Raw genomic sequence first — 14,813 nt, 5'->3', positions numbered from 1 at the left:
TTCAATATTTACAAAGGGTATATTTCTGGTGAGACATAAAAAGTACGTGAAGGCATTCTTCAACAGTACAGGCTGAAACATTCAGCGGGTCAGATAGAAGAAACGAGAAAGTACAAGGGCTGGTTTGCATAGTGCCAAGTGCTGGGGTAACTCAGCAGGTCAGGCAGCATCTCTGGGGAACATCGCGTTTTGGGTCGGACCCTTCTTCAGACAGCATTTGTCGCACAGATACTTCAGTCAGATAGTATCAGTGGAAAGTGAAATAGAGTTAACATTTTGGGTCAAAGACATTTAGCCTATGGATTGAAACAGGTAACTCTGTTTCCCTTTCCTCAAATGCTCACTGGCCCACTGAATTTTTATGTATTTTCTCTGCTCATTTCAAGGTTCCAGCATCTGTGGTTTTTAAATTTTCATTTATCGACAGTCATTGATTTATGGCAATTGCTATTTGGGTGGAGACAGTCTGTAATGAGCAGCCCAAGTGAAGTGTGTCACTTTAACAATGACTTGACTGTTTCAGAACAAGAGGATTAACCGCAAAACTCAAGTGCAGCCATTTAAGATGAAGAATCTGTAACATGCTTAGCAGCATGAGTTTGCAAAAAGGTTCTAAAGACCTGTAGGCTATACAAGCATGCTGAGAAGGTCTGACAGAGTCAACGCAGACAGAGAAGTTGAGACTGCTCATGTTCTGGGGGAAAGTTCAATGTCAGGAATTCACAGAATTGTTGAATCGACAGAATTAAGTGCAAACTGAGTTAGATGCTTTGAAGAACAAATGGCATAGCAAAGGGGAGATGGTTCCAAAGCTCTGGAGGAGGTAACAGCAGGCATTCAACTTAATAACTTCAACAGCTGCCGGAGGAGATAGTTGAGGCAGGGACTATTGCAACATTTAAGAAACATTTAGACAGGTACATGGGTAGGTTAGATTTAGAGGAATATGGGCCAAATGCAGGCAGGTGGGACTAGTGCAAATGGGGCATATTGATTGGTGTGGGCAAGTTGGGCTGAAGTTTCCATGCTGTAAGACTCTTATGACTTAATGGACACAAAATAGTGCAATAGGACAAACTAGATCATTCTTCTGAGTTGAAGGCCTTGGAAAAAAGGAAAGTCAAAAGAGATAATTTGTGGTACAATGGTGACAATGGGTAAGAGGAAATCCAGTCTTTACAATGGGCCTCATGGATTATCATTGTAAAGGATAAGGCATATTGATAGAGCTCAAAAAAACAACTGAATACAGATGGTTACCACCGAGTTAATGGTATCCAGTCATATACCAACTATAATGTCGAATTGGAACTTGTTGTTGATGTTGCTATTTTGTTATTGATGTATTACATGCCTTTGTGTCAATTTCTTTGTTGACAATTTAGTCCACTCAGGTCACTCTAATAAGTGTAATACATTGTAATCAGTCTTGACGATATGTTAATTGCCTTAATTTATCGTCACTACCGAATTCAGTGTTACAGTTGCTGAACATGTAAAACTAAATGTGTATGATGCCTTCCTAGTAAAATGCTCCCCTGAAATTAGATGCACCTGGCATAGATATTTCAAACATATTAAGTGCAAAGAGTTGAACGCTTTGAGAAAGAATGGCTTTGCAATGCGGAGGTGGTCTTACATCCCGTTCTGCAAAAGTCTGAAGAAGGGTCTCGACCTGAAATGTCACATATTCTTGTTCTCCAGTTTCTGCCTGGCCCACTGAGTTACTGCAGCAGTTTGTGTCTTATCTTCTGTTCTGCAACTGCTGTCTGAGCTCAGCGCAGCAGCAGCCCTAAGCTCAGCATGGACAAGGTCGATTGGCCTGTTTCCATGCTGTACAAAGCTATGATTCTATGAGAAATATAACGTGCATCAGCGTAAGAGAATGATGAGATATTATTATTCTCCCAAAGGGTGGAGGTAGGAACTTTGAACCTTGTTACGGCAGCATTAGACACATTTCCACCGTGCAATGTAATTCAAGTTTACCGAGAACAACTCAACAGGATGTGGGTGCATTTAGATCGCACATGATTATATTAAATCGCAGAGTGGTCTTGTGCGTCCGAGTGCCCCACTCCCAAATGTCCACAGATGTCGTCCAACGCTGAGTATTTCCATCATTTTCTGTTGTAAGGCAGATGTGACACCTGATGTAGACTCTGGCACAAAAATGATGTTGGGTGCCCGGCTGCCCGGAGATTAAGTGACCAGGGAACAGTCAGAATGAAAGAAGTGGAAAGCAAGTTGACGTGAAGAGGCACCAGGGTGTTGCGGATGGAGTAATGAAGCGCAGCTGAAAGGGGCTGGGAGGCGTGGCGCCGGGCACTTTGGGAGATGTAGTCCTGCCGCTGTCATGTTGGCGAGAGGAGACGGAATAGCGAGACTGCAGATCCCAACGCGCAGCGCGGCGATCGCCAGCCAGCAGATGATCTAACGGAGCGGATCCGCGGACGGGCTGGAGCAGCGGGGCTGGAGCTGCGTGTCCGCCCAATTTCTCACCCGCAAACCTTCCTGGCAATTTGCTCCATTGCAGCCCCGCCAGAACGTCAGCCAAAAGCATCTTCCCCCCCAGCCAATTCCCAGCCCGGTGTCATCGCTGACATTTCGCTCAAATTGCAGCCCCGGAGACTGTCTGTCAATCGTCCGAAATTCAGCTCGGAATCGGCGCTGCCGACCCGCTCGGATAAAGCTCTCAATCCGCCCGCCCGCCTGGACAGGACCATCCGTTCAAGTATGGTGCTCCACCTTGAGACAAAGTCCACCTCGGGCCACAGCGCCGCAGAAAGTCATCGCCAGGATTCGGTGCAACTGTTGATATTTAACTTTTTACTCATTCTCACCATCTTGACCATTTTTCTGTTCAAACACCGGAGGGTCCGCTTTCTGCACGAGACCGGAGGGTCGATGTTTTACGGTGAGGGGGGGGGGGGGGGGGGACGGGGGACAGTCTTAAGTTAACGTGTCAAATGTCAGCAGCTTGAAACGCCTCCACTCTCCGCGCTGAGTAGAAAGAAGCGGGTGTACAAGTGAGAGAAGTAAACGTGTTTGTGGTCTCCCAGCGTGCGGAGTCTGGAGCCCTGTTATAAAGTAGCTCTCCTCTAACCCGCATTCTGTCAGCCGTCGGGTTGCAACAGAGGAAATGGCCAAACGGAGCCAGTGGAGCTCCTTTCCTTCCCTCTCGATGTGCTCAGGAGTCTGCAAATAAACAGCTCTCGGCACCGCTTCACAGAGTCTCGCAGGCGCTGCTTCTGTCCGCTCCCCGCGTCCAGCATCCCCCCCCCCCCCACACACACACACACACCCACACACACCACACCCCACACCCACACACACACACACACACACACACACACACACACACACACACACACACACACACACACACACACACACACACACACACACACACACACACACACACACACACACACACACACACACACACACACACACACACACACACACACACACACACACACACACACACACACACACACACACACACACACACACACACACATACACACACATACACACACACACACACACACACACACACACACACACACACACACACACACACACACACACAGATACACACACACACACACACATACAGATACACACACACACACACACATGACAATTACCACCTCAGCGGAATTGTTCAGATCTGGCCGTAAAAGGTTTTCCAGAGGTGGGGAGGTGAGATAGGGAAGTTGTAAAACAGCTCAGCTGTATACACAAAAAAATGATTAATTGGTGATTTTTGGTTTAGTTTAGAGATACAGCATAGAACCAGCCTCTTCGGCCACACCGACCACCCATCACTCGGTTCACAATAGTTTGATGTTATCCCCCTTTCTCATCCACTCCCTACACACTGGGGACAATTTACAGAGGGACAATGAACCTACAAGCCTGCACGTCTTTGGGATGTGGGGGGAAACGGGAGCACCTGGAGAAAACCCACTTGGTTACAGGGAGGACGTGCAAACTCCACACAGACAGCACACAAGGTCAGAATCGGACCCTGGTCCATGGCGTTGTGAAGCAGCAGCTCTACCAGCTGTGCCACTGGTGCCACCCTGAAATCAAAAATAACTTTGTCCATAGATACATTAAAATAGTTTTAAGTCTGAAGAAGGGTCTCGACTCATCACCCATTCCTTCTCTCCAGAGATACTACCTATCCAGCTGAGTTCCTCTAGCATTTTGTGCCTACCTTCAATTTAAACCAGCATCTGAAGTTCTTTCTTACACGTCAAAATTGTTTGCTGTGGTCAGTGATGGCCATGGGCATCATCTGCTTTTGAGCAGGTATTTAGTGCTGAATGTTTATTCTCTGGTGGTCAGTTTGTTGTGCTTCGGCTGTGATAACAATATGAATAGTTTGTAGACACAAGGCACTGCAGATGCTGGAATCTTGAGTAAAATTCCAAGTGCTGGAGTAACTCAGGGGGTCAGGCAGCATCTGCGGCGGGGATGTTTTGTCGAGGGGTCCCGACTTGAAACGTCATCTATCCATTCCCTCCACAGATGCTTCCTGACCTGCTGAGTTACTCCAACACTTTGTGTTATATATAGTTTGTATGTGAAGCAGAGGTGTAAATACTGTGGCATAAACACTCTCATTCCTTGAGTGCAACATTGGCAGCTACAGAATGTGTCAGTTGATTTTGTGACATGAGCTCCAACCGTATGTTGCCATTTTATGATTTACCCACAGTGTTGCCAATAGCTACTGATAGTGGGATTGTACTCCTTCCTCATTGTTACCCCACAGTGCTAGATAATATGCTAGATAATGTGAGGGAACTAATGAAAAGCATTATCTTGCTTGGAGTTTAGAACCAGTATCTGCAACAAGTAACACTATATCATGCCTGAGATAAATAAGTTATGTTAAGAATTATTGAGTAATGAATAAGTTAAATCATGGTTACAAACTGATGCAAGTGTGCCAGGGGGAAGAGTGTCTCCTTGCTTTCTTTGTGAATTGGAGAATGTTCAATTGCAAAAGCATTTATGTTAATTGAGGAATAGATAAGAGGTGCAGGAGTAGGCCATTCAGTCATTCGAGCCAGCACCGCCATTCAATGTGATCATGGCTGACCATTCAGGAAGTTGGAGAAGAGGAAATATATTATTTCATTACCATCACTAGAAAAATAGTATTTGCAAACTAATGAACAAAAGGCCAATATATCTTCTGGCCCAAATGTAAATCAACACAACCACATCAGCAATGTATAATGTAGACAAAAAAGCTTAATCTTATCTTGTACAAACAAGAAGGGGCTAAGGAAAGATCTTAACCCGAAGCCTTGCCTATCCATGGTCTCCAGAGATGTTGCCTGACACGCTGAGTTACTCCAGCATTTGTGCCTTCTAATCTTATCTTGACTGCCCCATTTGTTCATCTTGAGCAGAAACAAACTGCTGGAGGAATAAACAGATGATGTTTCAGGTCAGGAACCTTCATCAGACTGAAACATTGTCTGTCTATTACCTATCACAATGCTGCCTGATCCTCTGAGTTCCTTCAGTAGTTTGCCTTTTGCTCACCATTCCAGCATCTACAGTCTCTTGTGTCTCCAAAAAATTGTGTCCCCCGCCCCCTCCATGTTTTGATAGTGAGTTCCACTCTTGTGCACAGCAGTACAGCTTCTGCCTTACAGCGCTTGCAGCGTCGAAGACCCGGGTTCAATCCCGACTACGGGAGCTGTCTGTACGGAGATTGTACTTTCTCCCCGTGACCTGTGTGGGTTTTCTCCAAGATCTTTGGGTTCCTCCCACACTCCAAAGACGTACAAGTTTGTAGGTTCATTGGCTTGTTTAAAGTGTAAATTGTCCCTAGTGTGTGTAGGATAGTGTTAATGTGTGGGGGTCGCTAGTCGGCATGGACTAGAAGGGCCTGTTTCCGCTCTGTATCTCTAAACTAAACTAAACTAAATTAATGGCATGCAAGTCCTGCCATAGCTGCCCAAAGTCCAATTGATCCTCTACTTTAGACTGAATGTGTCTCTTCACTTCCTTGATGGCCTTGTCAAGGTTGTACCTGGACTTCTTAAATGACTTCTTGTGTTGCCAGAATGCCCTAGATCTCGTGCTCAGTACATTGCCGACCTCCTGGTTCATCCAAGGCTTCTGTTGGGGAACACTCATATTGTCTTGGTGGGATCACACGCCTCCAAACATTTTCTGATTAACTCAGTTACAACTGTGACATATTTGAATGAATGAATGAATATGAATGAATGAATATGAATGAATGAATATGAATGAACGAATGAATGAATGAATAATTAATTAATTAATGAGTTTATTGGCCAAGTATTCACTAACAAGGAATTTGCCTTGGTGCTCTGCCCGCAAGTGACAATGACATACAGTGATTCAAATTTGTAGCAGTTCTTGAACATCACTCAATCTATCAACACCAAGCAGTTACAACAATGTTCCTTTGCTTCGCCTGACCAGCTCTGTGCAAACCTCACCTTGGAGCTGTGCTCTTCAGTCAATCTGTATACATGTGGTCTGATTTGCCAAAATGAGGAAGAGGGATTGAATGAAGCACATATTTGATGGTGGAGAAGCTATGGTCAAGAGTATTATCAATCTTCAATTGGAGAATCAAGGATTGTAGGGAAAGGGCAGGGAACTGGCCATGAAGAATATCAGATTAGCCATGATTAGTTTGGATCTTAGAGAGGCTCGAGGTGCTCAATCGCCTACTCTTCTTCCCACTTTTGACTAACCTAGAATAGTCTTCCTTACCCAGGTTTCAGAGAGTGCAATCATAATTGCTTGCTTATACCCAGAATTTGTTTAAATCCAGGTTTAATTTGTTTTTGGATTACATATATTCTTGGTGACCTTTACCGGAATTTCCAATTGCAGGCTTCAACTGGAAAGGGTTACTTCAAATTAGAAATAAGGGTAACCATAAAGCTAGAAAATGTAGATTCTGCAGATGCTAAAGATCAGAAGTAAATGCAGAAAATGCTCATCAGGTCAGGCAGTATCATTCAGTTTGAATACTTTTTTATCAGAAGAGGTCAGTTCTGACAAAAACTGAAAGGCTGGTTATCTGAATGTTTTACTTTGATCTTTGGGCCCGAGGGCTTCATCAGAAGATGAGCCCCTGTTCCTTGGGTTTACAAGGCACCAGAGGTCGAGACTCAGAGTATGACTCAGATGAAGAAATTAACTTGGAATCTTAGAGACACCCCTGCAGACTAAACTGAGGTGTTCTTCAAAACATTCCATTGATCTGCATTTGCTTTCTTCAATGTAGAAGTAATCACATTGTGAGCACTGAATGTAGTAAATTGGTGTACTAAATACCAGTGGATAGCTGTGGATCATGCAAATGTAATATTTAGGTCTTTGGGCAGTGTGGAAGGAAGATGTAAAATGACGGGCAATATATTTCCTGTAGATAGTTGCATGAGAAAGTGCCATGAGAAGGGAGGTAAGCATTGATGGAGATAGAAGAGTGAACTAGGTAGTCCTGGAGAAAACAAGAACTACAGAATTCTAAAGGAAGGGTGGACAGATGAGTCTGATTTTGGCCAGAACTAACACCATTTGTCACATTCACTTTATATTGGTCTCCACTCTGTCATATCTATATTACTAAAAGTCTGTTCTTGACCGGTTTTGGCATTCTGTGCTGTAATTTCCGAGAGAACGCCGCCACCTACGGCCGTCATTTTTAGCCACCTTGCTCAGAACCCCCCTCCGCCGTATGTGTGCCGAGGATTTTTCCCATCGATGAAAAATGACAGATATTAATGATTTAAAAAAAATTCCCCATTCTCTCTACTGCCCCCGCTGGCGGCAGGGGGGAGGGTCTATAAAACCAGGAAGTGGTGTGCCCCAATCAGTCTCTTCAAGATGGAGGAAGGCAGAGGGTCACGTTTCTCTGAGCTGTGAATAACACTGAACACATGTCTACTCAAATGTAAGTGCCCTTAGTGGTTCTAAAACACTCTCTTCACCCCCCCTCTTCACCCCCTCTCCTCTCCCCTCCCCCTCTCTCTCTCCCCTCCTCCCCCTCCCCCACCCTCCCTCCCTCCCCTCCCCTAAACCCCCTCCCCTCCACACACCCCTACCCCTACCCTCTTCCTTCCCCTCTACCTCCTCCTCCCTGGTCCCCACATCACCCCCTCCCTCTCTCTCCCCCTCACCCTCTCTCTCTTTCCCTCCTTTCCCCCCTCACCCACCCTCCCTCTTCTCCTCTCCTTCTTGCCCCTCTCTCTGTGTCTCTGTCTCTCTCTCTGTCTCTGCCCCTTCTCTCTCTGCCCTCACTCTCTACCCCCGCCCCCCCCCCCTCTAGGTGTGACTGCAAGTTGGGGGCTATGCGTCAGTAGATAGGGTGGTTATGGGGTAAAGTGAGCAAATTAATAATGTTGATTTAATATCAAGGGGGGTAATTCGCGTGAGTGCGGGGGGGGGGGGGGGGGGTTAGTGTGTGTGACGCTGCATGCCGCCTCCCCCCCCACAACCGCACGTTGGGGGAACAGACCCAACGGGTCTGCACTTGGTCTAGTACATTATATTTCTTCTCTCCACAACTCACCTTTAACTACAATTTAAGACATGTTTGATTGTGATTTTGTGATGTAGATGGAAGGTTATTGACCTGAAATGTTGATTCTGTTTCAGTTGGCGCATGACCTTCTGAGTAATTCCGGCATTTTCTGTTTTTATCTTAGAATTCTAAGCAATTAAGTAAACATTTGAAAAATATATATATTTTTGGCTGCCTAGAATTTTTTTTTAATTTTCTCAATATTAGAATAAACCCCACAGTTGCAAATGTGCCTGCAAAGCTGAAGCCAGTGATAATTTAATTGCTCAGGTTCCAGTCTATGACAATTAAAAACTCTTGAACTCCCAATTGATTCTCTATCCATTAATATTATTTTTTCTGCCTCTAGTTAGTGACCTCTCTGCTGAGGCTCAATCTTTCAAACCAAACTGGACCTCCCATAATTTTACATATCTCATTTAAATCTCTTTTTAGTCTCCATTGTTCCAGCTTAGCATATCCAAGAAATGTTAAAGAATGGAACAAAATACTGTGGCTAAGCATTCCTTGTTTAAAGTTATATTCAAAAATATCTGTTGTTCTTTTATCCCAATTTTCATTTTAATGCTATGTTTTAAGTTAGGTGATTTATTTCAAACTTATTTCACAGTATGGAATAAGAGTTGCAAAGGGTTTGAGACATTTCAGTTTAAAACGACAGTTGGATTGCAGTAGTGAAGCACCTTAGCTCTATGCATCGCGAGGCTGAGAAGCCTGTTGGCAGAGTAGTTAATATGGAAATACTGCCATCTGCAAGTTTGTCTAATATGTTTTGAAATATACTGGTGTTCCTTCATTATCACAAGGTCAAAATCCTGGAATTCCCTTCCCATCTCTGGAGGATGTTCATTAGACCAACTGCGACGGTTCAGGTCGCCAGATCTCCACCATTTTCTTCTGGTGCCAGCCCTGCCTTGTGCTCTGAATGAGTAAAAAGATCACTAGCACAGTAGCAAACCAGCTTGTGCCTCTTGGCTCACCAAACTTGTGTAAACAGGTCATATGTTTAGTTAATTTGCAAGCAATGAGTTGGGGAATAGGATTGCTTTGTGAGTAGGCAAAAGGGTTAAAACAGTCTCCTCTGTGTTGTGAGGGAAATTGGAAATGTCATGAATCTAACAAAGTAATAGCTTTCTGAATAAATGGCATAAGATAATCAATAAACAAACAAAAAGACTATTGAAATAAAAAGACAATAAGTGCTGGAGTAACATTGGTTCAGGCAGCATCTCTGGAGAACATGGATCGGTGACATTTTGGGTTGGGATCCTTGTTTGTATTGATGAAGTACATAAAAGAAAGGATTGGTGATTCCTGCTTATGATAATTATAACCCATATGCACTGATTAGCAGATTATGTGTACGTATTTTTAAGTGGTAACTAAAGAGTTCACAGGTCAAATTGTGGAAATGTGCAAACCAAATGTATTTTTGTTCTGCTTAGGCCTGATAATGGGACTGATCCTCCGCTACACCATTCCACCTTCTGATACTGAAAACAGTATTGTGCATAATTGTGAGGATATGACTAGTAGCCCCGGCTTTTTGCTACTCAACATTACCGACCAGGTGTACGAGTATACATACAAGAGGGAGGTTGCCAAGCACAATATGAACAGCCGGCAAGGAAGTGAGATACTTCGGAAGGTAAGATTTCAATGCAAGGAGCATTACTGTGTGTATTGTACATGCAGATACCAATTAGTATTGCCTGGGATGGATTAAGGAAAGATGAATGTAGCAACATTAGGACTATGGTGCTGAGCGCATGAGAGAAAATTCAATGTTCAATGGGCTGCAAAAATTAAACACATTTTTAGTGATGCAAATCATACCATTTACTTCTGTACTGTGTAATTGACATTGCAGTACCATAGACATTAGTGCCTCTTAATAACATTAATTTAGATAGATTGAATAGATTTTGGAGTGCAATTCAACTTCTTTGCATATCTTGTACCTTGTTGATGCATTTTTGTCAGACTTTTTACATCATCATTTTCACCATTATAATTGTTTTTACATTTATAATGAATTTGTTCCTCACCATGAACTATATGCTCGCTAGTTTATTTCAAATTGCTTAAAGGCTATCTGAATGATATTCCTTAATAACTGATATTTCCCTCAAATAAAACTAGACCGAACTCCACCTTGATTACCCTCTTGTTTTATAATATGCATAAAAAGCTTGGGGATTTTCTTTAATCTGACTTGCCAAAGCCATTTCATGACCATTTAAGATCCTAATAGAACAAACATATTGGACAAGAATGCTGGAGAAACTCAGCGGGTAAGGCAGCATCTATGGATCAAAGGAAATAGGCAAAGTTTCAGGTCAAAACCCTTCGGTTTCGACCCGAAAAGTTGCATATATCCTTCGCTCCATAGATGCTGCCTCACCCGCTGTGTTTCTCCAGCTTTTTTGTCTACCTTCGATTATCCAGCATCTGCAGTTCCTTCGTAAACATATTAGTATTATGTGCAAACTTGCTACTCTCATAGAAGAAGGTAATAAAGGACATGTTCCTAAAAAACATGAGCTTGTCTTAAATACCAGGTTGCAGGAAACAAGGTGATTGATGCAAGTCAATGACAGTTGCAAGTTTGCATATAATATGGAAATATTTGTGTATTTTAGGAGCTTGGGAGAAATGAAAACAAAAGTCAAAACAACCTTTGCCAATCTGATAAAAAGATAAATTGGGAAATTCACGGCCCATGAAATATGAGCTCCAGGAAACAACCATGAGATAAAGCACTCTAAAATCCATCTATCTTCTGCACATAGAAATATCAGCTTCCTTCAGGAACTTACAATTTCCTTTTAAATGATTGCAATGAATCTGTAGTCACTGGTTGGGCGACCAGCTTATGCCAAAGATCATTGATCCCCAGGGGTTTGAAAAGCCTCCTGGCTTCTGTACTAGATCTTGTTAGTGTTGTTAGATTTGTACTCTTGGTCTCCCTGCTTTGACTAATTGAAATAATCTATACAGGTTTTGAAGTTTAATCCCTTCATTATTTTAAGTACCATCCTCTCGGGGAAGAAAGTTAGTTATTAAGAATAGCTAAGGGGGATTAATGTACAGGTCAGTCAAAGCCTTTCTGTCACCTAACATATCCCGCATTAGACTGCTGTAGATTGGGAGGAACAGCAGCAGCAGATTAGCAAGAGATACGACTGATTGGCTCTAGCCCAAGTGGGAGGAGGAGAGAAGTGAGTCAGAGGGGTGAAAACAGTTTAAGTAAAGGCCAAGGACAGGCAGTCTTTGTTCAGAACTGCTGTAGATTTGGGAGGAACAGCAGCAGCAGATTAGCAAGAGATACGACTGATTGGCTCTAACCCAAGTGGGAGGAGAGAAGTGAGTCAGTGTGGGAAAACAGTTGAAAACAGAGGAATTTGCTTTGTAAATTGGTAAATCAGGCAATTTATCAGTCAATTTAAGCAAGACGGCTCTTAGCGAGCGGCAGTGAGTGAGTGAGTGGCCTTGTGAGGGAAGTGTCCTGTGAGTAAAGTGTGAGTCTTTGGCTCGAGAGTCTTCGGCGAGGAGGCTGAGGAGAGGAGACCACGCAATACGCTTGAGAGGTAGAGACGAAAGAAGGAGATGTCAGGCAAGCTGATTCAGTGCGATGCTTGCAGTATGTGGGAGGTCAAGGACACCGCTGGTGCCTCTGGCTGCTACAAATGCGAAAAGTGCATCCAGGTAGAGCTCCTGAAGGGCCGTGTTGGGGAACTGGAGAAGCAAGTGGATGACCTCCGGTTTGTACGAGAAACGGAGTCGTTCCTCGACAAGTCCTACAGTACAATTGTTACACCTAAGGTACTGGAAGAGAGAAGGTGGGAGACAGTGAGAAATGGAGGGAAGCATGGAATGCCAACGTCCCCGGGTGGTGTACCTCTTGTAAACAGGTTCACCCGCTTAGAAGCTGTTGGGACAGAAGACGTATTTACACTGAGTGGCGGACTGGCTTGCGATGCGAATAGGGCTGTTGAGCCAAAACCAAAAAGGCCTAAGGCAGGCAAGGCCATTGTAGTGGGAGACTCCATTGTGAGAGGTACGGACAGGGGTTTCTGCAGCAACAGACGGGATGCAAGGATGGTGTGCTGCCTTCCCGGTGCCAGGATCCAGGATGTCACGGATAGAGTGCAGAAAATCCTCAAGGGCGAAGGTGAACATCTGGAAGTGGTAGTGCATGTCGGCACAAACGATGTCGGAAAGAAGGGGATGAATATTCTGCAGCGTGACTTTAGAGAGCTCGGAAAATTGTTGAAAAGCAGGACCTTCAGGGTTGTTATCTCCGGTTTGCTTCCAGCTCCCCGTGCTGGCGAGAGCAGGAACAGGGAGATACGGGACCTGAACGTGTGGCTGAGGAACTGGTGCACGGGGCAGGGATTTAGATTCTTAGATCACTGGGATCTGTTTTGGGGTAAGGGGGAACTGTACAAAAGGGACGGATTGCATCTTAACAGGTGTGGGACCAGCATTCTGGCAGGCAGGTTTGCCACTGCTACACGGGTGGCTTTAAACTGAATAAGGGGGGTGGGGTGTCGAATGGGATAGTGGAGGATGGAGTTAAAGGGAAAGGGTTTCTTAAATGTATGAGCGTAGAGACTGAGGGGTGTAAAATGAGGATAGAAACAATAGGTAGCAAGGTGAAAAGTAAAAGTGGCAGGCAGACAAAACCAGGGCAAAAATCAAAAAGGGCCACTTTTCAACATAATTATCAGGGGTAAGAGTGTTGTAAAAACAAGCCTGAAGGCTTTGTGTCTCAATGCAAGGAGCATTTGTAATAAGGTGGGTGAGTTGAATGTGCAGATAGCTATTAATGACCATGATATAGTTGGGATCACGGAGACATGGCTCCAGGGTGACCAAGGCTGGGAGCTGAACATCCAGGGATATTCAATATTCAGGAGGGATAGAGAGAAAGGAAAAGGAGGTGGGGTAGCGTTACTGATTAGAGAGGAGATTAATGCAATGGAAAGGAAGGACATTAGTTTGGAGGATGTGGAATCGGTATGGGTAGAGCTGTGAAACACTAAGGGGCAGAAAACGCTGGTGGGTGTTGTGTACAGGCCACCTAACAGTAGTAGTGAAGTTGGAGATGGTATCAAACAGGAAATTAGAAATGCGTGCGACAAAGGCAAAACTGTTATAATGGGTGACTTCAATCTACATATAGATTGGGTGAATCAAATTGGCAGGGGTGCTGAGGAAGAGGATTTCTTGGAATGTATGCGGGATAGTTATCTAAATCAACATGTAGAGGAACCAACAAGAGAGCAGGCTATTTTAGACTGGGTATTGAGTAATGAGGAAGGGTTAGTTAGCAATCTTGTTGTACGTGCCCCCTTGGGCAAGAGTGACCATAATATGGTTGAGTTCTTCATTAGGATGGAGAGTGACATTGTTAATTCAGAAACAATGGTTCTGAACTTAAAGAAAGGTAACTTTGAGGGTATGAGACGTGAATTGGCCAAGATTGACTGGCAATTAATTCTAAAAGGGTTGACGGTGGATATGCAATGGAAGACATTTAAAGACTGCATGGATGAACTACAAAAATTGTTCATCCCAGTTTGGCAAAATAATAAATCAGGGAAGGTAGTACATCCGTGGATGACAAGGGAAATCAGGGATAGTATCAAAGCGAAGGATGATGCGTACAAATTAGCCAGAAAAAGCAGCATACCTGAGGACTGGGAGAAATTCAGAGACCAGCAGAGGAGGACAAAGGGCTTAATTAGGAAAGGAAAAATAGATTATGAAAGAAAACTGGCAGGGAACATAAAAACTGACTGCAAAAGTTTTTATAGATATGTGAAAAGAAAGAGATTAGTTAAAACAAATGTAGGTCCCTTGCAGTCAGAAACAGGCGAGTTGCTCATGGGGAACAAGGATATGGCGGACCAATTGAATAACTACTTTGGTTCCGTCTTCACTAAGGAAGACATAAATAATTTGCCGGAAATAGCAGGGGACCGCGGGTCAAAGAAGTTGGAGGAATTGAGTGAAATCCAGGTTAGCCGGGAAGTGGTGTTGGGTAAATTGAATGGATTAAAGGCCGATAAATCCCCAGGGCCAGATAGGCTGCATCCCAGAGTACTTAAGGAAGTAGCTCCAGAAATAGTGGATGCATTAGTAATAATCTTTCAAAACTCTTTAGATTCTGGAGTAGATCCTGAGGATTGGCGGGTAGCAAACG

At 43.9% G+C, this 14,813-nt stretch overlaps 1 protein-coding gene across 2 annotated transcripts in view; it reads left to right on the top strand.

Moving 5' to 3' along the window:
- Nucleotides 1–2,315: 2,315 nt before the first annotated feature.
- The window catches only part of LOC129703318 (sodium/hydrogen exchanger 9-like), a 435,915-nt gene continuing 423,417 nt past the window's right edge, over nucleotides 2,316–14,813 (top strand). Inside the window, exons 1-2 of one of the 2 annotated variants that reach the window (XM_055645680.1) lie at nucleotides 2,316–2,917; nucleotides 10,048–10,250. In XM_055645680.1, coding sequence (XP_055501655.1) covers nucleotides 2,737–2,917; nucleotides 10,048–10,250 — 384 coding nt within the window. In that variant the 5' untranslated portion in view covers nucleotides 2,316–2,736. The remainder of the gene's footprint in view (nucleotides 2,918–10,047; nucleotides 10,251–14,813) is intronic. The other variant, XM_055645681.1, reaches the window with a different exon arrangement.

The sequence above is a fragment of the Leucoraja erinacea genome, chromosome 14 (assembly GCF_028641065.1).
Source record: "Leucoraja erinacea ecotype New England chromosome 14, Leri_hhj_1, whole genome shotgun sequence".
Lineage (NCBI taxonomy): Eukaryota > Metazoa > Chordata > Chondrichthyes > Rajiformes > Rajidae > Leucoraja > Leucoraja erinaceus.
This window is presented reverse-complemented; position numbering and strand designations above follow the sequence as displayed.